The sequence below is a fragment of the Chiloscyllium plagiosum genome, unplaced genomic scaffold (genome assembly GCF_037043375.1).
Source record: "Chiloscyllium plagiosum isolate Xiang-an unplaced genomic scaffold, Cpla_swu_hap1 HiC_scaffold_12, whole genome shotgun sequence".
NCBI classification, from domain to species: Eukaryota; Metazoa; Chordata; class Chondrichthyes; order Orectolobiformes; family Hemiscylliidae; genus Chiloscyllium; species Chiloscyllium plagiosum.
This window is the reverse complement of record NW_028270150.1, coordinates 74,409,075-74,434,955: the sequence shown is the minus strand read 5'-3', so window position 1 is coordinate 74,434,955 and position 25,881 is coordinate 74,409,075. Positions and strand designations below refer to the sequence as shown.

The 25,881-nt window shown below is 40.5% G+C and overlaps 1 protein-coding gene across 1 annotated transcript; it reads right to left on the bottom strand.

Annotated features, from left to right (window-relative positions):
• Positions 1–150: 150 nt before the first annotated feature.
• cct8 (chaperonin containing TCP1, subunit 8 (theta)) lies at positions 151–17,574 on the bottom strand. Its single transcript, XM_043700686.2, has 15 exons — positions 17,434–17,574; positions 16,856–16,946; positions 16,672–16,751; positions 15,108–15,257; positions 14,143–14,323; positions 13,975–14,036; positions 13,138–13,275; positions 9,596–9,774; positions 8,809–8,875; positions 8,639–8,726; positions 6,938–7,053; positions 4,002–4,073; positions 3,760–3,924; positions 3,097–3,216; positions 151–408 (listed from the first exon to the last, which is right to left on the bottom strand). Exons 1-15 carry the CDS (start codon positions 17,491–17,493, stop codon positions 331–333), a joined length of 1,647 nt encoding a protein of 548 aa, XP_043556621.2. The 5' UTR covers positions 17,494–17,574; the 3' UTR covers positions 151–330.
• Positions 17,575–25,881: the final 8,307 nt, after the last annotated feature.

Genomic DNA, 25,881 nt, shown 5'->3' with positions numbered 1-25,881 from the left:
ACAAAGTTAAGATAAGTGACAAGGACAACACAAACTGATACCAAATGCAATACAAACCATAGGAGACTACTTTACTGAAACTTCAAGCAAGTGCACTTTAATGCTATTAAGTTGCAGAATATGCAGATTAAGAACAGAAACAAATACAAGCATGTTTTGGGAGCCAAATGTATTTATTAGACTGATCAATACAAGTACTTTCAAACCCTTAAGCACAGTGCCATAGTTTTGTCAGAACTAAACAAGCTGCATAAATAAAGTCATCAGATCCAATTTGTATTTAGTAGGGTTTTTACTCAGTACATAAGTAGTATAAATTCTTAGAACTGTTCATTCATCTTGGTCATCATCCCAGTCTTTCTTTTGTGCTGGTGGTTTGGGTCCACCTGCCTGTTTTGCCATTATTATCTGCAAGGGAATTAAAAAAAAAGATTAACAGACACCAGAGATGTTTTGGATTTTAGTTTATGTTGCTATCCAATGAAGTGAACAAACTGTTTTATAAAAAATTGACAAGATTAAAAAAGCCTCTGCAATTGACATCTAGAACAAAGTTTTAAACATTTATAAATATTCAATTAAATACAGGTGTTTCTCACAATTACAAATTAGACATCTTTCTGATGTTGCCATTTTAATAAGGGAAGCTTTTCTTTAAACCATTTTTCTAATCAACCTGTTGAGAGATGTTGTTACACCCAGGCCTCTTGGGGTAGGGACACTACCACTGTCAAGAGGGCCCCCAAAAAATAAATGCTTTATGAATTTGCACATTATCCAGTGTTTTCTAATGTTAATGCTTTCTAATGATATTTTAATGTTGGTTACATGTAATCAAACTACATTTTTAATGCTGCACAAGAATATTACAAATATGCTATACTTTTGATGATGGCCTGACCCCTGGACAACCTTGAAATGAAGCTAAGAACAGCAGCAACGTGGTGCTGAGTGCACCTTAAAAACAGATTGGTGCTTTTAAGAGTTTCTTGTAAAATTTTCAGTGAAGTTTCAAGACAACCAGTAGAACCAAGGTGTAACATAGAAAAACTTTTAACAGTATTAAAAAAAAAACAGTTGCAGTGCTAAGCACAACACAAGACAGCATATTCAGAAAGATTGTCACACTGCAGGCTTTGGTCCATATAATTGAGAATCATTGTGATAATTAGTCTTCCAGGGCTTGGCAACACGAATCAGATGTAGAGCATGGAAACAGACCCTTCAGTCCAACTCATCCATGCAAACCAGATATCCTAATTTAATCTAATTCCATTTGCCAGCACTTTGCCCATATCCTTCTAAATCGTTCCTACTCATTCCCATCCAGATGCCTTTTAAATGCTGTAATTGAACGAGCCTTCACTTCCTCTGACAGCTCATTCCATACATGCACCACCCTCTGAAAGGGTTGCCCTTCAGTCCCTTTTATCTTTCCGCTCACCCTAAACCTAAGCCCTCTAGTTCTGAGCTCACTCACCCCGGAGAAAACACCTTGTCCATTTACCCTATCCATGAACCTCATGGTTTTATAAACTTCTCTGGAAAACAGCCTAGTCTATGCATCTTCTCCAGATAGCTCAAATACTCCAACCCTGGCAACATCCTTGAAAGGGTTCAGAAAAGATTTACAAGTTTCGCAACAATATTCTAACAGTGGCCTAACCAATGTCCTGTACAGCGGCAACATGACGTCACAACTCCTGTACTCAATACTTTGACCAATAAAGGAAAGCATACCAAATGCCTTCTTCATTATCCTATCTACCTGCGACTCTACTTTCAAGGAACTATGAACCTGCACTCCAAGGTCTCTTTGTTCAGCAACACTCCCTTGGACCTTCCCATTAAGTCCTGCCAAGATTTGCTTTTCCAAAGTGCAGCACCTTGCATTTATCTAAATTAAAACCCCATCTGCCACTCCTCAGCCCATTGGCCCGTCTGATCAAGATCCCGCTACACTCCAAGTAACCTTCTTCACTGTCCACTAACCCTCCAAATTTTGGTGTCATCTGCAAGCTTGCTAAACTGTACCTATGTTCACATCCAATCATTTACATAATAATTAAAAGCAATGGGCCCAGCATCAAATCTTGTGGCCCACCACTGGTCAGAGGCCTCCAGAAGCCCTTTTTTATCTTCGAGCCAGTTTGTATCCAAGTTGCTAGTTCTCCCTGTATTCGATGAGATCTAATCTTGCTAACCAATCGGCCATGGGGGAACCTTGTCAAACACCTTACTGAAGTCCATACAGATCTCACCCACCGCTCTGCCCTCATCAATCCTCTTATGTTACTTCTTCAAAAAACTCAAATCAAGTTCATAAGACACAGTTTCCCACACACAAAGCGATGTTGACCATCCCTAATAAGTCCTTGCCTTTCCAAATACATGTACATCCTGTCCCTCCGGACTCTCTTCAACTTGCGCACGACCGACGTCAGGCTCACTAGTCTACAGTTCCCTGGCTTTTCCACACCACCTTTCTTAAATAGTAGTACGACATTAGCCAACCTCCAGTCTTCCAGCACCTCACCTGTGACTATAAACGATACTAATATCTCAGCAATCACTTCCATAGTTTCCCAGAGTTCTAGGGTACACCCGATCAGGTCCTGGGGAATGACTCAATTTAATGTGTTTCAAGACATCCAGCACCACCTCCTCTGTAATATGGACATTCTTCAAGATGTCACCATCTATTTCCTCACATTCTGTATCTTCCATGTCCTTTTCCACAGTGAACATTGATGCAAAATACTTGTTTAGTATTTCCCCCATCTCCTGTGGCTCCACACATATGCTACCTTACTGACGTTGGAGGGGTTCTATTTTCTCCCTAGTTACCCTTCTGTCCTGAGTATGTTTATAAAAACCCTTTGGTGTCTCCTATTTGCCAAAGTTATCTCATGTCCCCTTTTGCCCTCCTGATTTCTACTGCCTTTATACTCTAAGGATTCTCTCCACTTCTCTCTATATCTGACATATGCTTCCCCTTGTTTTATGATGCACAAATGGAACCTAAAGGTCAAATGTTTACATAACGGTTATTCAATTATTTTTTTCAAATACACCAGCAATCTGGCAACCACTCACTTGATCCACTCTCAGAACAGTTACAGCAGCATTTGTAGCAAGCTTAATTCCCCAGTATTTAACCAAGTATGGGTCTACTATTCCAGCCTCAAGCATGTCCTTCAGCCTTGATCCTTCACCCTGCAAATAAAAAACAATGGAATGAATGAAAACAAATTCCTAAATAGGTTAAGAATGACTAATAAGACAATTACTAGGGCGCAAGTAGTCTTAAAAACTAAAACCAGGTTTCACAATATTTATAAATTTTCATGATTTCAAGCCCTTCATATTTCAGCAAGATATGGCATCTGGAGTAACATGTTTGGTGACATTTAATTTTTGTCTGACAATATCCAACTAAGATAGTAGTAATTTTGGCCTATATAAATTTTTTATTCTAAAAAGCACAATATAGACAAAGATCTTCCAATAAACTTGAGATAGCCAAGCATAAACACTAATTTCTGTGCATCGGCATACAATGAACTGCTTTTATTTAAACGTCTTGAATGTAAAGCTCTAATGGTTACTTTGACTTGGAAAAGTGAAAAATGCACAAAGAAATTTACCAGTTATAGCACATTGTAAAGCAACAGTTTAAAGAGTGAAAATACCATAAAATGCACTCTTATAATCACTTGAATTTTCCTCAGCTGATATTATAAATCAATGCTTAGTTACCTCAATATCAAAACCAATGTTTTTGTTTCCTTCCTGATGTACTGCATACAACTTTGAAATTATTTCATTAGCCCGAACACCAGAGTTCTCAGCCAAAGCTCGTGGAACACTTTCAAAAGCTTCTGCAAACTTCTTAATGCCATATTGCTCAAGACCAGGACACGACTGAAAAGAAACCAATGAATCAGTTATTCATTCCTAAATGGAAAATTCTTAAGGACAAACATTGTTTCCTTCCATACCTCTCCGTAGGTTGTGATCCGCTTAACCAATTCAATCTCAGTTGCTCCTGCACCTGGTACACAGCGTTTATCCTGTCAATTATAAATGCTGTTAATAATTTGCTACATCTGAGTAAATTAAACTGTATAACATGCAAATGTGAATTGTAGACAACTATAGATATAGATGTTGTATCAGTTATTGATGACAATTCATCCAGTTAAAACTAGGAAGGCAGCACGAGTATATTCAAATCCCCAAAGCAGGCAGAATTAGTCCAGAGAAAAAGAAGATTTAATTTGGAAACACTTACGGACCAAACCAAACCCCCTCAAAATATTTTAAGATAGCATAGACCTGAACATGCTTATTTTAAAGATAAATTAGAGGCGTTGCATTCAAGATGCAATTCAACTGGTCAAACTACTCAAACCTGCTAAAACCCAAAACGTGAGGCCTTCAGGAGACCCATTCAAATATAAGGAATCCAAGTATGACCTTCGCAGAGCCATTAAGACAGCCAAGGACAATACCGATTCAAACTAGAGACCCAGACAGACACCCAACAACAAGGGCAAGGAATGAATGACATCACAGGTTCTAAAAAGATACAGTGCAAAATACCAGACGATGACGCATCCCTCCCAGATTATCTCAATACCTTCTTTGCTCACTTTGAGCAGAATTTCAGCCGAGTGGTAACACCTATTGCGACAAGTCCTGGTGAACCTACCCCAACAGTCACTGCATCAGAGGTCAGATCAGTTTTCCTTTGTGTGAATCCAAGGAAAGCGATGGGACCATACAGAGTACCAGGCAATGCATTCAGAGCATGCACAGATCAACTGGCAGAGGTCTTCTCGGACATCTTCAACCTCTCCCTGCAGTAGGCCTCTGTCCCTGCCTGTTTCAAGAGGGCCAACATCATCCCTGTGCCAAAGAAGGATCATGCAGCATGTCTCAATGACTGCCGTCCAGTGGCCCTAACTTCGGTGGTCATGAAGTGCTTTGAAAGGCTGGTCATGTCATTAATCAACTCCAGTCTCCCCACTACTCTTGACCCACTCCAATTTGCCTATCAGACCAACAGATCCACATCAGATGCCATATCACTTGCCCTTCACTCCTCTATAGAACATCTTGACACCAAGAACAGCTATGTAAGAATCCTACTCATTGACGACAGTTCACCTTCAACACTATTATCCCCTCGAGACCAATTACTAAACTTAGTGACCTCAGACTAAGCGCCACTCTCTGCAACTGTATCCTCAGTTTCCTGACCCACAAGCCACAATCAGTGAAGATTGGGGACAATATTTCATCCTCATTAACACTCAACACTGGAGCATCCCAGGGGTGCGTACTCAGCCCCCTATTGTACTCACTGTATACCCATAGTGCTTTGCCAAATACTAAACTAATGCCATTTATAAGTTCACTGATGACACCACCATAGTCATTCGAATCTCAGATGGCGACGAAACAGACTACAGACGGGAATGGAAGAGCTGGAAAATAGTGCAGAGAGAACAACCTTGGCTCTCAATGCTGGCAAAACCAAGGAACTCATTATTGACTTTCGACAAGATGTTACTCATGCCCCCCTACACATTAACAGAACAAAGGTGGAACGAGTGGAGAGTGTCAAGCTCCTGGGAGTGATCATCCACAACAAGCTTTCTTGGATTCTTCATGTGGACGCACTGGTTACAAAGGCTCAACAACATCTCCTCTTCCTCAAGCAGCTGAGGAAATTTGGCATGACAGCGAATACCCCTGCCAACGTTTATAGGTGTGCCATCAAGAGCATTCTGTCTGGATGTATCACTACCTGATATGGCAACTGTACCATTCAAGATCGGAGACAGTTACAGAGAGTGGTGAACTCAGCCCGGCAATCACAAGGCCAACCTCCCATAGAATCCATTTACTGGGCCTGCTATCAAGGAAAGGCTGCCACCATTCTCAAAGATTCGTCCCACCCTGGCAATATTTTTCTACAACCTCTACCATCGGGGAAGCCTGAACACATACACCAGCCGGTTTCGTAACAGTTTCTACAGTTAGAATACTGAATGGGCTCTCAAACTCTTAGCATTCACCTGTTTTTGTTTTTGCCACTGATTACCTATTATTTACATATCTATGCTATTTAACTGTGAGATCTGCCTGTCTTGCTCGCAAGACAAAGTTTTTCACTGCACCTCGGTACACATGACAATAAATTCAATTCAATTTAATTCAATTAAACAAAATACTATTTTTACAGTACAGCTAAAGAATAAGAATGGACTTAACTGCTACTATCAAGATACTTAAAACTATTCCAATATAGTAACATCCCACAAATATACCACTGACAAAGGCAAATTCAGTAGATTCAAATGCAATCCTACATGTGAACATTTAGCTGTAATACGAAGAGGAAGAAGAGATTCCACATCCAGTTTAAAAAGCCAGCAACTGCAAAATTCTATAAAAATAAAAATCTTGGTTCAGTAGGAGCTCGACTCCACACATTGTGGCTCATTCTACTGTTCTAACTTTTTAAAAAATCCTCAAGACTTCACAAACTGTTTACTATATTGGCTTTGAGCAGACAGCTCAACACCTTTCTCAAACTTTCTTCACCAAAACAAAAAAGGACAAAATACACCTCTGAAAGCCATCGTGTGATCACGACATTAAATTCTAGAACGTGGCCAACTCTCAAATGATACACAAGTGGAGATCGCCAGTCTTGCAGGAAATATTTATATAGACATACAGCTGAAACAATAGAAGAAATTGCAAACATTTACATCAAGTATCAATCCACCAGTTTCAAGTAGTGTAAAGCTTGCGTAATCAAACAATTAATGTCCATAAACAGATTCAAAACTCAAAGATCAAAATGAAAACCCTTAAAACAATGAAATCTTTCACTAGATTTGACATGATAGGTACACAACACCTTTGTAAGAACTTTAAACGTGTTGACGCCATCATCCACCGCCCTCTCAACGTCGTCCATTATGTTATCTGTAGAACCACGAATTACAACTGTAGAAATTGAACCATCATCTTGATCTGCAACAGACAAACAAATTAAGATTTATAATGTACGGTAAATGCTTCTACTCTGCCCAACTCAAGAAATAGAAATGGGCAATATCAGTTAAGCAGACGCTTTGTGACATGCAAACAAATGTTATACTTAAGTCTTTTAAGTTTAGCATAGAATTTTGGATAAAACATTAACTACATCTCTATACTACATGAAATAAGTCAGTCACAGATTAGTTTCCTTTATTCAAATATAAATGGACTGGCCACAAGAAATTTCAAGTTCATTTGTTAAATTAAGAAAATTTTCTTACATTCATTAGCTTTAGTGTAACTGTAAATACACAGATTAAAATACAGGAACTTTCCACCTAACAATTCTGTACAAGCAACTCTACAGATACTAAAAGATTCTTAAAACAATACATTAATGGCTGACCAACGAACACGACAGTCAAAAGTGTTAACATTTCCATTTTTCGTAAATGACAAGATCTGGTTCAACTTTCACAGAAATGTACTAAAACTCTGGTATTAAGCTTTTAAAAAAAAGCAAGATTTTGGATTCAAGTTCTAGTTCCAGAGTTAGAGTCAGAGATGTACAACACAGAAACAGACCTCTCAGTCCAATCCGTCCATATATCCCAACCCAATCTAGTCCCACCTGTCAGCACCTGGCCCACATCCCTCCAAACCCTTCCTGTTCATATACCTTTCCAGGCTCACTGGTCTATAGTTCACCGTCAGGCTCACTGGTCTCTTGCTCCTTGGCTTGTCCTTCCTTTTCTTAAACAGTGGCACCACTTTAGCCAACTTTCAGTCTTCTGGCACCACACCTGTGACTATCGATGATACAAATATCTCAGCAAGAGGCCCAGCAATTACTTCTTTCGCTTCCCACAGAGTTCTAGGGTACACCTGATCAGGTCCTGGGAATTTATCCACTTTTATGCATTTCAAGACATCTAGCACTTCCTCCTCTGTCATCTGGACATTTTTCAAGATGTCAACATTTATTTCCCTACAATCTATAACTTCCATGTCCTTTTTCACACAAAATACTTATGCAAAATACTAGTTTAGTATCTCCCTCATTTTTCCAGCTCCACACAAAGGCCGCCTTGCTGATCTTTAAGGAGCCCTATTCTCTCCATTGTTACCCTTTTGTCCTTAAATGTATTTGTAAAAACCCTTTGGATTCTCCTTACCTTTATTTGCCAAAGCTCTCTTATGTCCCCCTTTTGCCCTCCTGATTTCCATTTTAAGTATACTCCTACTGCCTTTGTACTCTTCTAAGAATTCACTCGATCTATCCACTTAAGCACAAAAACCAAGGCTGGCATTCCAGGGGAATACCAAGAGACACTAGCAATCAGAAGTGCTATATACAGGATGAAACACTAAACTAAGGTCTCAGAGGTCAGGAGAATATATTATAAACATATCAGGAGAGCAAGCTTATTGTTCACCCCAAGAACACCACCATACTCCTCTTCATTGAAGAAAATGGGGCCCCGAAATTGCTTTTTGCAGTCAATGTCAAGGAAATAAAATGTACTTAAGCATATCAACTACTAGATTGATATGCTTAATATCTAAAAAAACTCACCGTGCTTAAATATCACCACCTGTGTGTCACCAACTTCTGATAAGTAAACACTGTCACAGTATCCCATTTCTTCTGGAGTTGGTGGCGTCTGAAAAAATTCAAATAATTTAAAAATCAAACAGAAAAGTTAAATTCAATTATTCTGGGTGTGCTTTTGCTATTCTACCCACCAATCTTGGAAGGGCTGTAGCTCCTACTGTTCTGCATAGTCTTCTTAGATCCCATTTAGAGTTTAACCTGGGGAAAAACAAAAAGTGGAACACCAACGATGAGAAGCAATTTAGACTTCTTTAAAATTACCAAATATTATGCAAACATTTTGGAATCCAATCCAAAGCAAAGCAAAACAATTCAATTTATCAAATACAAAGTTACCCAATAGAGTAGTTTGCCACTACACTAACATAATGCTACATCCTTGACTGCTAATTTTCCACCAAATTCTGGGCCTTGTGTAAATTTATTATACACAAAAAAGCTCTTTAAAACTTTTAGCTACTCTTTTCACAATGGTCTCCTCACTCTCTTCACAGATCAATGATTCTAGGCATGGCATTATCCCAAAAGTGCCTGCATCTTCTCATAACTTACCCAAAGGGACCCAAATGCCTTTTCTGCATTATTAATACTCTGTTGACTCTCTTTATTTATTCGATAGAGCACTGCGGCCAATGTTAATGCCATTACTCATATGTATACACTTTGTTAAACATCTCACTAAATCCTTAGAAATTTGAAAAATATTACACCAGTTTAACATGAGACTAATTCCTCCATATCATCAGTACATGAAATAATGAATGGAACCCACAAGCATAAAATACAGATGATAATATCACATTCAGCAAGCTACACTGCGAGTATAATGAAAGTTATGATCAATATTAGCACACTCAGATTGGCTTAGCATGAAAAGGAAATTAATGTAGTGTCAAACAACTTCATAAAGCAGTTTACCTGACCACCATCAGCTGATACTTGTTAGCATAATGTAGAGCCATGTCTGCTACTTTCCCTCCAGTTACGATTAGATTGGCACCAGCATCTGCTATAGCTTTTACTTGAACCTCCATGAGATCCTCTTCCCCTTTGCTGAACGTCATTAATTCATCTGCATTCTTTAACAAAACCGTACCCTTCAAAAAAAAGGTTTGCATTGAAAAGATTGATTTTGCAATTTAAATTTAATTTGACTGCTTTTAGTGATGCATACATTGATGTTTGGAATAGGTGACTTGAATATAAGATATAAGAATGTTTGCATAATACCTAAGTAATTTTAACACATCAAGTGTTCTTGGAGAGTTTAGGTTACCCAAGAGTACACTACGTGAACACTGCTCAATTATAATGGCAAATAGCAACTATAATCAAGTCGCAGCTCTCAATCTCCGGCTTGTAAAGTTATCATTGTACAAATCAAAACATCGATTCAAATCATTTATAAAAAGACAAATCATGGTCACTACTACACTTTTGTATCTCAAAGTCTAACCACCAGCATCATTTTCTTTTTAAAAAGATGGAAACTGCTTTTTATCCAATTCAAAATTTTTCAGCAGACAGACAGCAATATGGCAGGCAAGGGCAAGGACAACACCCACCCAAAACAATTTACATGAACCTGACCATCAAATCTTTAGCAGTAATTAATTTTTTTGACAACAGATTTACAGTAATTATACTTTTCCATTCAAATTCAAAGTTCAGACTAAACATCTGTGCAATATAAATGTAATATCACATTTTAAGCATTAAAAGAATGTTGCCAATATAAAAGATACCATGTATAATCTTTTAAAATAACGCAAGACCGTAAGACATAGGGGAAGTACACCATTAAGCCCAGTGAGTCTGCTCTGCTATTCAATGAGGTCATGGTTTATCAGATATCCTTCAACTTCGCTTTCCCTTCTCCCAACAACCCCAGATTCCCTCCATGATTAATTATCTATTTCAGCCTTGAATATACATATCACAGCCTCTTCATTCCTCTGTACAGCCAAAGTGCATAATCTCTATTTTCCCACAATACAATCTGCCAAGTTTTTAACTACGGGCTTAACCTTTTACATCAACGTAGAGACTATTGTTCTCATCACTTGCCTTACAACCCCCTTTTTGTACCATCCATACATGGCGATACTGCATTCACTTTTCTCATCCTAGTCACCAATATGCATTGTAAACAACTGTAAACACCAGCACTGATCGTTGTGGCACTACACTTGGTAAAGAATTCCAGATTCACCAGATTGATTCCATGGGGAGTTATTTGTCTTACGAAGAAACATTGAGCCATTGGCCTCAAGATTAGAAGAATAAGGTGATTACATTTAAGATGATAAAGGGAATTAACAAGGTGGTTGTAGAAAGGATGTTTTGTCTAATGGACAATGATAGATTGAGAGGCCATAGATTTAGAAGGAGTAACATTTAATCCAGAGACGAGAAGAAATTATTTTGCTAATTGGTGGAATTGACTGCCCCAAAATGCAGTGGATACTGAAACATCCACAGTGGCTCGGCGGTTAGTACTGCTTCTTTCAGCCGCAGGGACCAGGGTTTGATGCCAGATTCAGGTAACTGTCTGTGTGGGAGTTTACACGTTGCTCTGGTTTCCTCACAGTTTAGTGGATTTGCCATGTTAAATTTCGCTGCAGTGCGCCGGCTAGGTGGATTAGCCATGGTAAATGCGAGGTACTCTTCAGAGGGTCAATGCAGTCATGAACCAAATGGCCTCTACCTGTCCTGTAAAGGTGATTGAGTAAATTTAAGGAGAAGATTAGTAACAAGTCAACAAGTTACGGGGAGTGTGAAGTATACGAAAGTAGAGTTGCGGCCGAGATGAAATCAGTCACAATCTAATTGAGTGGTGGAGGAGACTTGAGGAATTGCCTACTCTTGCTCCTAGTTCTTATAGAATATGAAAACAGACCCTTCAGTCCAACTCATCCACTGGTCAGACATCCTAATTGATTGTCTACCGTAAATCGGTCTAAAACTTGATACCCTTCACTCAAATTTTGCCCTCTGTCCTAGACTTTCCAACAAAAGGAAACAATCTATCCACATCTACCTTTAAAGCCACCTAAGAAACATGAATGTTTCCAAGGTCTTCTCTTATAAGCCAAAATTTAATGAGTACAGGTCCAAGTTATTCAACTTCTCCTCCATACTGGAAATCAACCTACAGAACATTCTTTGTGATGCATCCAATGCCAGTATACTTTTCCTGAGCAAGGGATCAAAACTGTTCACTATATTCTCGGTATGGCCTAAAGAGTATCTGACAGTTTTAGCAAAATTTCCATTTTTATTCTCTGCAATCTTTGAAATAAAGTCCAATATTCCATTTGTCTTTTCTTTTACATGTTAAAAGGGGCAGCATGGTGGCTCAGTGGTTAGCACTGCTGCCTCACAGCGCCAGGGACTCAGGTTCAATTGCAGCCTCAGGAGACTGTCTGTGTAGACTTTACACATTCTCAGTGTCTGCATGAGTTTCCTCTGGTGCTCCGGTTTCCTCCCACAATCCAAAGATGTGCAGGTTAGGTGAATTGGCTATGCTAAGTTGCCCATAGTGTTCAGGAATGTGTAGGTTAAGGTGCAATAGTCAGGAGTAAATGCAGAGTAATAGGGCAGGGGAATGGATCTGGATGGATTACTCTTTAAAAGGTCAGTGTAGACTTGTTGAGCCGAAGGACCTGTTTCCACACTGTAGGGATTGTATGATTTCTATGAAACTTGTATGCTAGCTTTTTACGATTTGTGGACAAGGACTTCCAAGTTTCCCTCTGCAGTCTAAATAATACTTAGCTCCTCTTTTTTTCTATCCAAGTACATAACCTCAGATTTTCCGACATTACATTCTATCTGCCAAGTTTTTACCCACTTGCTTAACCTGTCTACATCCCAGTGCAGACAGTCATCCTCAACACTTGCCTTATCACCCATTTAGAGTCATTTGTCATCTACAAACTTGACTATAGTACATTCACTTTCTTCATCCAAGTCAGTATTATAGATTGTAAATAACTATGACTGCAGGACTGATTCCTGTGGCACTCATTGTTACAGGTTGCCATTCTGAACCACGTCCCCCTTACCCCAACCCTGTCTTCTATTAGTTAGGAAATCCTCTATCAGGTTAATATACTATAATCCACCACTGTGGTCTTTCCTTACTACATCGCCTAATATATGTATCTTATCAAGTGGTTTCTGGGAACAAATATACTACATCCACTGGTTCCCTTCTTGTATCCTGCTTGTTACCTCCTTAAAGAATATTAATAAATTTGTCAGGCATGATTTCCCCTCGTAACACCACACTGACTGTTATTATCTTGCGTTTCCAAATGAACGATCTGCTATTATATCTGGACAATAGATTCTAATATTGGACAATTTTTCAATTCTGCATCCAAATCTAGTGAAAAAATGTTTTCCAAGAATTACAATTCATGAAAGGTTACCAAACAGATTCTGAACTACACTACCTTTGTTTCTGTCACCATGCAGTCAAAAGGACAAGAATATACTGCTATTTTGGCATCTTTGACAGAGGTAACATCTCCCTCGGTTTCTCTTTTGAAAACCATTCCATGAAGCACTGATGAATTCAGCATGCCAGATCCCTAAGAAGAAAACAAAGCAACAATACATCAGCATACCAGTCCTTTTCTTAATCAGAGCAATGTTATTCAGGTAAGCAAATATTCCTTCCGAAGGCCACAAGGATATCTACAATCCATTTAACTGAAATTAAAATCAGTGCTCTGCAAAACTCAACTTAATTTAACCAAACCTTTATAAGCACTACATGAACAAAACTTGTATTTATTTTGCACCTTTAATGAAATAAAATGCCCCAAAGTACATCACAGAAACATTAGAAAACAAAGTATGATAGAACAAATTTATGATATTATTGTCAAATGACAAAAAGCATAGTAATATAGGAATGACTGAAGAGGGAAAAGTTAAAAATCACACAACATCAGGTTATAATCCAACAGGTTTATTTGGAAGTACAAGCTTCGGAGCAGTGCTCCTTCATCAGGTAGCTGACAAACAGACAGCACTCCGAAAGCTTGTACTTCCGAATAATGACAGCATGATTCATAGTTCAGAAACTAATCGTATGGTCAAATTCAACATCAAAGTTCTGAATGGACTAACTGATTCACACATCGTTAAGTAATTCATAATGGACAGCTTAAGTTATCTCTCAGTTCAGCACTATTTTCTTTTTAAAGAACATACACTGTAACAATTTTGAAGCTACAATAATCTAAACCACAGCCAAAAAATTATGTTTAACTGATAAGACTCACCAAAATTTTGCAAACTCTAATATTGTCCACATTGAAATGCCCAGACTCTGAAAAGATAGAAACTGAAAGGAGAACAAAGTAATTACTACTCATGCTTTGATGTAAATTTTCAGGTTCAACATTTTTTTTTTGAGAAAAGTTTATTATTGGTCCGAATCAAACACATACCACATGCTTGTGTAATTAGCTTGCTTAGGAAATCAGCATGGCCATATTGTTTGCTCATTACTGCTGTTCGAATGACAGGCAACACATCTTCTATGTCACGCAAGTTCTTCACAGAGGAACAGACTAGGTCTGGAAGAATCTCTAGAGCCTTTCTAGAGGCTGCCTCATATCCTTCTATTACCTGTAAAATAAAAATATCTCAAAAACAATCACATGGGACCATTGGTCTCATTACATAAATACCCAGACCTGAAGAAATAAGCAATAGAAATGCATTCAATGTGTACTTTGGGCCAATGCTAACTAGCATATCTACGATTGCAAGTGTCTATCCTATTGAAAAACATATCATGCAACGTTCATTTTTTTCAAGCTTTGAACATTGCGATGACAGTGATATTATTAGTGGATTATCAATTCAAAAAACCTGCCGTCATGGATTCAAATTGCACCATGGCAGATGGTGGAATTGGAATTCAATAAATACCCTAGAGGGGTAACTTTCACACGAAGAGTAGTTCACATATGGAACAAGCTGCCAAAGGAAGTGGTGAAGGGAGGTACAATTAGAACATTTAAAAGCCACCCAGATGGGTATATGGATAAAGAGTTTGAAGGAACATGGGCCAAATGCTGGCAATCTGGACTCAATCAGATTGGAATGTCTGTTGGCCTGAACAAGTTGGACCGAACGGTCAGCTTCCATGCTGTATGACTGTGTGGAATTAAGAGTCTAATACCGATTGTCAGAAAAAAACCCATAAATTCATTACCATCCTGTAGGAAAGGAAACCCGCCATCCTTACCTGGCTTTCATGCGACCCCAGATCCACAGGAATGTGCTCAGAAACTGGGCGCTATACACTGGCCTGGCCAGCAATATCAACATCATGTCAATTATGTTTTTTAAAAAATCACATCAAAACTATGAAATGAAAATACTCAATTTCTTGAAAGCTACTCACCTCTGAAACTGAAAGACCCATTCGCAGAAGTTCCTCAGCTAGTTCCAGGAGAGCACCAGAAAAAACTAGCACAAAATTTGTTCCATCTCCAACCTCTTGTTCCTGCATGTGGGAAGCCATTACCAACATTTTTGCAGCAGGATGCTGAACCTGCATCCAATAAATACAAGAGTTAAGAAGAATCACCAAAAAGGAGAACAAAAGTTCTTGGTGCATTCAATTGTTTACACAATACTTTCCTACAGTATGAAAACTGTTAAGAATAGTTCAAATGACTAGAAATACTGCTACAGAAAAATAACTGAGGGGAGTTTTGATGCTGAGCTCAAAAGTATGGATGTATATTTACAACTTGTATTTACAGTAGCTACATTGGCCTTTCATTTCAAAATGATTATTGATATTGGGATTGGAAACCCAGATGTTTTTTCAACTAGGTAGGTTTTAAAGTGCACTGGGAAAGAGAAAATAGTTGCTCTGACCTTTTAGGAGGGATTTCAAAAACTTACAGTGAAGGCACAACTGTTAAAGAGGAACAAAAATTGGGACTGCACACAAGCCAGAACTGAAGAAGCGCAAGCATACCTGCTAATTGAGAGGCTGTAGGGGATTAAAGGAAGGGAGGAGAGAGGTAATGCAAAGTTTGAAACAGGATAAGAATTTTATATAAGTGGAGAAAGGAAATCTCGCTATCATGGGGCAAGGGGAAACAAATAAAGTACACAAATCTTAAGGAAGATTGAAGGTCAAATTGCTTCAAACCAGCGCAAAGTTGATTCAGAATCAAGTGAATCTTGTCTATTAAAAAACAGATCATGATTTATGAAAAAAATTGATTACCAATACTTGATTTTCTCTCTCCAAGTTAAGTAAAGAATGTAAATTTGTGAACCCTAAAGAGATCGACTGGTAAGATTGGGGTTGGGTTTGATCAAAATTGTCATGCTCTTCTAAATGGAATGCAATGAAAACATGCATCATTTCAGTTTGTATCACTAAGTTTATTGAAGCAAATATCCAAGCTTGCAAAAATTTTAAATACAAGACACACAATGTTGTCAACTGGCATTTGTAAGAACTTCCAGCTCCCTAGCCTTCATTAGTTAAAGCTTTACTTTGCAAACCAAGAGCTGACACTAATATTGAATTGTCAAACTGGATTGACTTGGCAGTGTGGCTTAGTGGGTTAAAGCATTTACCTTGTAAATAGGACATCGAGTTTCAACCTCAGTGGTAGCTTTCTGCCCAAAGCACCTTTGAATGAACAGAGTTGTGGCACAGTCATAACATCCCTGGCCTTTCAGCCAGGAGGCCTGGGCTCAAGTCCTATCTATTCCACAGGTGTATATTAACATCTGTGTACATTTGATTAGAAAACGTTGAAACTGGATTGCTCATGCCTCTTTTGGTGAAGTGGCAGTGCCCCTATTTCATAAACAAGCAGCACAGATTTAAGTTCTACCTGCCTCTTGGTGAGTAATAAGACCTCCGATGGGGTTGTTCTTGAACAGAAAATATCTTGAACCTGGATTGTTAGACAGAAGTGAAGTTACTGACCACCTACCTCCAATTCTCGTAGTATGGTAGCAGCATCACTGGTAACAAAAAGTTTCTCCACATGATTGATGACCATTTTATTCATTCCTAAACAAAGAAGGTTCTTTTTTAAACAAAAAATTATATAAACACCAGTAGTAAGAGTGAAACGAAATACTTCGTCCGAATTACAAGAGGCAATTTAATCGTACCATTTGGACCGTAAGCCGTACGGGTAGTCTGAGCCAGTTCCTTGCAAGCTTGAATATTTCTGAAAACTGCCTCCTCCATGCCTGAAAAATGCTGCAATGTAAATAAATACAGATAAATATCCATTAAAACCTGCAGCGAGGCTGGTGGGAGGTGGGAGGTGGGGGGAGAGGTGGGGGGAGAGGTGGGGGGAGAGGTGGGAGGTGGGGGGAGAGGTGGGGGTGGGTGGGTGGGGTGGGGAGGTGGGCCGGGAGAGAGTGGGTGGAAAAGGGGGTAAATAAGGCCGGCTCGGGACTGGGGAAGGCTCCAGCTCCCGGCCACTAGGCCGCTGCCCGCCCCGAGCCCGAAGTTAACCCCAGGCCTCGGCTCATTGCGGGACCGAGCCGGGCTCCTCCCTTCTCCCCGGGAGAAAGGATTCCGGGCGGGAAGCCGCCGGCCGCCGATGTTTCTCGGTCCTTCTGGAACTTTCCGACAGCACGCGCTGCCCCTTCGGACGGCCCGAGCCCCTGCACCGCTTCGATTTGCGCTCCTTCCCTTTTACACGGCAAACTAACCCCCAAACCCCGTCTTAGAAACTCGCCTTCGCTCCGTCTTTTAGCATCTGGGCCAAGCCCGGCGCTTTGGGGACGTGCATCGCCATTTCCAGGTGCTGTTCGCAGCTCAAAACCCCCGAACACCACGTTCACGACGCCGGCTCGAACACCCACAGTGCACTGCGGCCGTGCCCTTCCTCCCGGCAGCTGCCGCGGCCGCCGTGCCCTTCCTCCCGGCAGTCACTGCGCTCACTCCCTCTCCCGGGACCTCAGCAATTCTCATTTCCAACAGCGGGTCTGTAACTTCTTGCCCTCACATTCATTTCACGCATCAAAGTGAACCCGGGCAGTTGTCTCCGCGGCCGGCATCTGCATGTCGGCGGTTAATTATTGGCTTCTGCAGACACTTTTCAGCTTTACAATCATACTCGAAAGAAGTTAAAAATCACACAACACCAGGTTATAGTCCAACAGGTTTATTTGGAAGCACTAACTTTCTGAGCACTGCTCCTTCATCAGGTGGTTGTGGAGAATAGACGCAGAATTTATAGCAAAAGTTTACAGTGTGATGTAACTGAAATTATACATTGAAAAATACCTTGATTGTCTGTTGAGTCTTTCATCAATGATGTTTAGACTGATTATAATCTAAAAAGTGAAATAACAGAGTCTTACTTCATGCAGTTTTTGAGCCAAGTATAATGTAACTCTGCAAGTACAAATTCACCCCACAAACTTATATGTATATGTGTGCATGTGGGTCTTTGTGTGTGTGTGTCTGCCTGTCAGTCTGGGTTGGGGGTTGTGAGAGTGTATATGTTGTGTGTATGTGAGTGTAGAGTGTCTTAAGTCTGTGAGGGGGTACATGTGGGAGTGTGTGACTGTAGGAGTGTGTATGGGTGTGTGTGTGTCTGAGGTGGGGGGGTTGTGTGTGTCTGATAGAGAGTGTATATGCGTGCGTGAGTGTAGAGTGGTCTAAGTCTCTGAGAGGGTGCATGTGGGAGTGTGTATGTCTGTAAGGGTGTGTGTGAGTGTCCGTGCGTTATGTGTGTGTATAGGAATGCCTGTGTTTGTGTGTGTGTGTATAGTGCAATGGGTCACCTGTCGTGTGACATGAACCCAAGGTCCCAGTTGAGGCCCTCCCTGTGGGTACGGAACTTAGCTATCAGCCTCTGCTTAGTCTAAACATTATGGCACAGACAGAGAACACAGGGGGCTAACACCTTCAACATATTGTCTAGCTACCACCAATTGTTGCAGTTAACCTGAGAATGCAACTTTTTTAAAAAAAGTTTTGTGATTTACACACGAAAGAAGTGAAACTATCATGGTATTCGAACAGATGAAATGCTCAACAAACAATCAAGTATTTTTCAATGTATAATTTCAGTTACATCACACTGTAAACTTTTACTATAAATTCTGTGTCTTACAATTGTGTCCTCCACAACCACCTGATGAAGGAGCTAGTGTGCTTCCAATTAAACCTGTTGGACTATAATATTTTAAAATGGGCATGTTGGTTTCAGTTCTTTTATATGTAAAACCCAGAACTTTTTTAAAGTTACATTCTCAAGTGAACTTTAACAATAGGTGCTATGTCGGCCCAGATAATGCATTGAAGGTATGAAGTGCGCTGTGTGAGGCTGTCTGTGCCCATCTCATTGAAACCCATTGTACAGGGGATCCCCAGCGACATTATAGATTTCTTACAGAAACTCAGCACCCACGGACCAGTCGAACCAGGAACATTCCTCGTCACAATGGACATTTCCGCATTCTACACCAGCATCCCCCACAATGACGGAATCGCAGCAACAGGCTCAGTCCTCAACACCAACATCTGCCAATCTCCGAGCACCGTCCTACAACTCATCCGCTTTATCCTCGACCACAACGTTTTCACCTTTGACAAGCAGTTATTCATCCACACGGAACAGCCATGGGGACCAAATGTGCACCCCAATATGCCAATGTTTTCATGCACAGGTTCAAACACGACTTCTCTATGCAGGACCTCCAATCAACACTATTCACCAGGTACATTGACATTTTCTTCCTCTGAGCTCATAGTGAGGAGTCACTATTAAAGCTACACAGTGATATAAACAAGTTTCATCCCACCATCAAACTCACCATGGACTACTCTTTACTATCTGTCTGATTCTTGGATATGTGTATCACCATCAAGAATGGGCACCTCAGCACCTCACTCTACCGCAAACTCATGGATAACCTCACAATGCTACACGTCTCCAGCTTCCACCCGAAACATTAAAACAGCCATCCCTTATGGACAAGCCCTACGAATACACAGGATCTGTTCAAATGAGGAGGATCGTGACAGGCACCTGGAAGTACTCAAGGATGCCCTCATAGGAACAAGGTATGATGCTTAACTAATCGACCGCCAGTTCCGACGTGCCACAGCGAGGAACCGTAATGACCTCCTCAGGAGACAGACACAACATGCAACCATCAGGTTGTCCAGTACTTCCCAGGAGCCAAAAAACTACGCCATGTTCTTCAATGAGGATGAGCACCTTGCCAAGACCTTCCCCACACCTCCACTGCTCACCTTTAAACAACCACCAAACTTCAAACAGATCACTATTTGTAGTAAACTGCCTGGCTTTCAGGACAACTCCATACAACTCTGTCACGGTAGATGCTGCAAGACGTGTCAGAGTATGGACATGGATACCACCATTACTCGTGGGGACACCTTCCACCATGTACGAGGCAGGTACTCATGCGATTCAGCCAACATTGTCTATCTTATGCACTGCAGGCACGGATGCCCTGAGGGATGATACATTGGTGAGACCGAGCAGAGGCTACGGCAACGGATGAATGGGCACCGCACAACAATCAACAGACAGGAATGTTCCCTCCCAGTCGGAAAACATTTGACCTCGGACTTTCAGGTGACCATTCTCCAAGGTGGACTTTGGAACAGGCAGCAACAAAAAGTGGCTGAGCAGAGGCTGATAGCCAAGTTCAGTATCCATGGGGATGGCCTCAACTGGGACCTTAGGTTCATGTCACACTACAGGTGACCCCATTGCACTACACACACAGACACACACACACCTGCACCCTCTCACAGACTTATACCCATTTATACTCACTCACACACATGCACCCACTCTCTCACAGACAGTCACATCACACACACCCACACACATATAAGTTTGTGGGGTGAATTTGTACTTGCAGAGTTACATTTTACTTTGCTTAAAAACTGCACGAATCCATGTAAGAATCTGTAAATTCATTTTTTTAGATTAGAATTAGTCTAAACATTGTGGCACACAGGGGAACTCACACATTCAATGCATTATCTGGGCTGAGAGACACTAATTATTAAAGTTCACTTGAGAATGTAACTTTTGCAATTTACATATGTCAGAACTGAAACCAACGTGGTCATTCTAACTGATGAGAGACTTAAACAATCTGGGTCTTTTTCAATATATAATTTCAGTTACATCACAACCACCTGTTGAAGGAGCGGCACTCCAAAAGCTAGTGCTTCCAGTTAAACCAGTTGGACTGTAATCTGGTGTTGTGTGATTTTTAACTTTGTACACCCCAGTCCAACACCGGCATCACCAAATCTTCTTGAAAGAAGGTGATGGTTTATCAACCTCCGCTCTGTAATCGTATCCATCAAAACAGTAACAGTAACACATTAAAATATCCCAAAGTGTTTCACTTGCCACAACGAATCAAACTGCAAATTAGAGGAACAACGCTTCATCTGGCACTTGCAAGTCTATAGCCCAGAGGATTCAACATTATAGAAGTTCATAGAATTCCTACAGAGTGGAAACAGGCCCTTCAACCCAACAAATCCACACTGACCGTCCAAAGAGTATCCCACCCAAACCCATTCCCCTACCCTATTACTTGACATTTACCCTGACTAATGCATCTAACTTACACATCCCTGAACACTATGGACAATTTAGCATAGCCAATTCACCTGACCAGCACATCTTCAGATTGTGGGAGGAAACCAGCGCACCCGGAGGAAACCCACACAGACACGGGAGAACATGCAAACTCCACACAGACAGTCACCCCAGGCTAGGATAGAACCAGGCTCCCTAGCATTGTGAGGCAACGGTGCTAACCACTGAGCCACCCCACATTGAGTTCTTCAATTTCTAATAACCTCAGCCCTCCACCCCACTTCCATTCCTTCCCCCCCTCCCTTCTGTTTCTCTCAACCATCTACCAAATTCATCCCTTCCATCGACCAACTAGGTCATACCCTCTACCTGTGTTCACCCATCACCACCTTGCCCCCCCCCAACCTCCTTTATCTGCACCTACCCTTACACCCACCCCACTCCTGAAAAAGAGCTACACCTGAACCGTTGACTTCCCCAATTCCTGATGCTGCCTGGCTTGCAATGTTCTTCCAGTCTCCTGCTTGTCTACCTCATAGGAGTGTTGGTAAACAAATGATCGATGTGAGACATTAGGTCAGGTAGCCACAAGCTTGATGAAACAAGTAGGCTTTAATGAATGTCTTTCTTACTCTTGTTGTCTCTCAGTGCTCCAAGAGCATTTAATGAAATCATGGCTGATCTAATATCCTCAACTCCACTTTCCTGTCTTTTCCCTATAACCATTGATTCCTTTGCTGATTATAAGAATTGAACCCCAAGGATTCTTACCACTAACCACTACCAAAGACTACATTATGTGGATAGTGGAATTTGTCAGAATTGCTTTTCTGGTTATGACATGGGTTGATTAGCCCCCTGCTCTCTATGGTTTCTGTATTTCTTGAAATCGGAAAATGGAGCAAAGGCATTCAGTGAGCCAAGATCAAAACTTAGGACGGACAGCTGAAGGCATGATGGCCAAGATTAAACAAGCACAGAGGGAAGGAAGTGCTGAGGTCATAGAGGGATTGAAGAACAAGGATAAAATTTTTAAAGTAAAAATCTTTTTAAAATCAGGGGCCAGTGTTGATCAGTAAGCATTGTGGGGCATGGGGAGGCAGTCAGAATATCTTGGAGTAGTCAGGTAAAAGCAGGGATTTCAGTGGCAGATGAGCTGAGACTGTCATGGAGAAGGATGATGTAGAGATGTTAGTAGGCAGTCTTATTGATTGTGCAGATTTGGGTTGAAAGCTCAACTCAAATAGGACCAACATGATCATCACAGGCCTGCATCATTATTTTGAATAATGAAATCCCTCCAACAGTTATAAAAGTATACAATTCTACAGGCCTACCTATTCTGACAAGAGATTTTAAATGAGGTGTCATTCTGATAGACTTTCTCTGTATTTCTTTCAATGTTTTCATCATTTTAAGAGGGCTCCCCCAATCATGAGAGAGGTCAAAATTGGAGTGTTCTGGATGAGGTTGAACTAATGTCCTGTTCTCTTTTCTCAGGACTCCCACAGAATGCTAGTAAAAGATGCACCAGTGTTGGCTGTCCTTTGGGACTGCAAATGGTCATTCTTCATGCAAGTCAAACTAGTGAGTGTCAAGAGTTATTACAATCAAGTTCAGTTTTAACCTTACCTGATGTCTTTACATACTGGCATTTCCAGCAGAGGTCTCAAGAGTTACCCCAGTGCCTCACAGAATTCTGCTAGCTAAAGTTAAAGTATGCAGAATTGAAGACAAGTGTTGACCTGAATAGCAAATAGGTCGGTATTCTAAATGGCAGGACTTGACTGTCCTGGAAGGATTGATTTTGGGGCTCAACTGTTCACCATATTTATTAACATCGGGAATTGAACAGAAAACCACCTTTTTAAATTTGACAATGGCACAAAGATAGGTACCACCATAATCTGTGTAAGTGAAATTGATAAATGTAAGAGATCACATATTTTCTTTTTGGAAGTATAAACTGAAATGGAGATGGGACTGCCAGAGTTGAAAATAAACAGGAGAGTATTGCAACTTGAAAATCAAATGCTGCGTAGTGTTGAGCTGTGTGATTCGGTGTTGGTTTCTCAAGCGATAAGAGGAAGGATTCGATACTAAGCGGCAACGAAAATCCTCTGAGTTAAAGATGTTCTGCCTGATGACCCATTTCTAGCATCCGCAATACCCGCCCTTTGATTTATTAATGTTAAAAAATTGTAAATGCAAGGGCAGCAGTAGAGGAGAGAAACATGCAGAGCCTACAAACAGAAAACATCAATTTCTCCCTCTCTTCCATTTCAGAAAAAGGCAGAAAAACCAAGAAAGCTTAAAATAATTAATTCTTAAACAAGAAAGGCCTAGGTCAACCTGATCAACATTCAAATCAAAGACGGACTCTACAGACAGCAGTGTGTCATGCTAAAAAGAAAGCAAAGACTGTGAGAAAATAACTTTCCACCTTTTGGTCACGATTTTTCATCTTTAGAATTTTGTTTACCCTTTATATATTCTTTTTCCACATGGTATATAGGTGAAACAGTTTGACTTTTTGTCTGTTTTTAGTGTAATTGAGTGTTTAAAAGGGGGAAAGCTGCATAGTAGTAGATTGGAAATCTTTTAATTCCTCCACACTTCTGCTGAATTGTGTTACAGTAAGTGGAGTTATTTAACTGGTAATGATGAAACTTGGTGTGAATTGTTTTTTTCCTGAGTAGCAGTCTGTCAGGCAACTTGGTCAACGAAGATAAGAGCGGGAGTAGGCCATTTGACTCCTCAAGCCTGCTCTGCCATTCCGCATGATTATGGCTAATCATTGAGCTCAATATCCTAAACCTGCCCTTCCCCCATATCCCTTGATCTCTTAAGCACAACAGCTTTACCTGTCTCCTTCTAGAAAACAAGATTTTGACCTCCACCACTTTCTATGGTAATGAATTCTGCAGGCTCACCACTCTTTGGATGATGAAATTTCTTTTCATCTCAGTCCTAAAAGCTATAACCCTTACCCTTAAACTATGATCCCCGGTCCTGAACTCCCCCACTTTCAGGAAAATCTTTTTTGCATCTAACCTATATGGTCCTGTTAGAATTTTATAGGTTTCTAGAGATTACCTCCCTGCATCTAAATACTGGTGAATACAATCTTAACCAACTTGACCTGTTCTCATATGTCAATCCTACTATCCCAAGAATCAATTTGGTAGACCTTTACTGCATTCTCTCTACAGCAAGAACATCGTTCCTCTGAAAAGACCAAAACTGCGCACAATATTCCAATGCACCATCCTTATTCCTATACCTGAATCCTCTCGCTGTGAAGGCTAACACTCAGTTTGTGTTCTTTACTGCCTGTACATGCTTATTTTCAGTGACTGGTGCACGAGGATGCTCAGGTCTCATTGAATATGCCTCTCTCTCAATTTATAGCCATTCAAGTAATAATCGTCCTTCCCACTTTTGCTATCAAAGTGGATCACTTCATATTTATCCACATTATATCGCATCTGCCATGCATTTGCCCACTCAATCAGACTGTCCGGATGACACTGAAACATCACCGTGTCCTCTCACAGCTCACCCTTCTACCCAGCTTTGTATCATATACAAATTTTGAGGTATTACATTTAATTCCCTCATCTAACTCATTGATATGTATTGTGAATAGCTGGGATTGTAGTTCTGATTCCTGTACTCAGTGCCTGCAATTCAGAAGAAGACCCATTTATTTGTACTTGTTGTTTCCTTCTGGTCTGCTAACCATTTTTTCTATCAATTTCATTCCACCAACCCTCTTCCCACGTGCTTTAATTTTACACATCAATCTCTTAATTTAAGACTTTATCAAAAGCCTTCTGAAAGTCCAAATGAAACCACCTCCACGGGCTCTGCTGATCAACTCAACTGTTTACATCCTTGAGGAATTCCAGTACACTTGTCACGCATGATATCCCTTTTGTAAATCCATGCGGACTGTGTCTGATTCTTCCACTGTTTTCTAAGTGCTCTACTATAAAATCTTTGATAATAGACAAATCCAGAACTAGAGGGCATAGGTTTAGGGTGAGAGGGGAAAGATATAAAAGAGACCTATGGGGCAACCTTTTCACACAGAGGGTGATACGTGTATGGAATGAGCTGCCAGAGAATGTGGTGGAGGCTGGTACAATTGCAACATTTAAGAGGCATTTGGGTGGGTATATGAATAGGAAGGGTTTGGAGGGATATGGGCCGGGTGCTGGCAGGTGGGACTAGATTGGGTTGGGATATCTGATCGGCATGGATGGGTTGGACTGAAGGGTCTGTTTCCCATGTTGTACATCTCTATGACTCTATGACTCTATACTGCTGACATTAGGCTCAAGGTGTATGATTCCCTGTTTTCTCTGTGCCTCCCTTTTTAATGGTGGGGCTCCATGAGTTACCCTGTAATCTACAGGAGCTGATCCAGGGTATAAAGAATCGTGGAACGTGAATACCAGTGCATCTGCTATTTCTTAGGCCAGTTCTTTAAAAACTTTGGGATGTAGATTATCAGAGCCTTGGGATCTATCCGACTTCAATCCCATCAATTTCCACAACATCATTTCTGTACTA

Excerpts from the sequence above, each read along its gene's own strand:
- cct8 (XM_043700686.2), bottom strand. The coding sequence starts at position 17,493 with ATGGCGATGCACGTCCCCAAAGCGCCGGGCTTGGCCCAGATGCTAAAA. Across the intron at positions 16,752-16,855 it reads TACGGCTTACGGTCCAAATG|GAATGAATAAAATGGTCATC; the intron begins GTACGATTAAAT and ends TTCTTTGTTTAG. Across the intron at positions 4,074-6,937 it reads CGTTTAAAGTTCTTACAAAG|GATAAACGCTGTGTACCAGG; the intron begins GTGTTGTGTACC and ends TATAATTGACAG.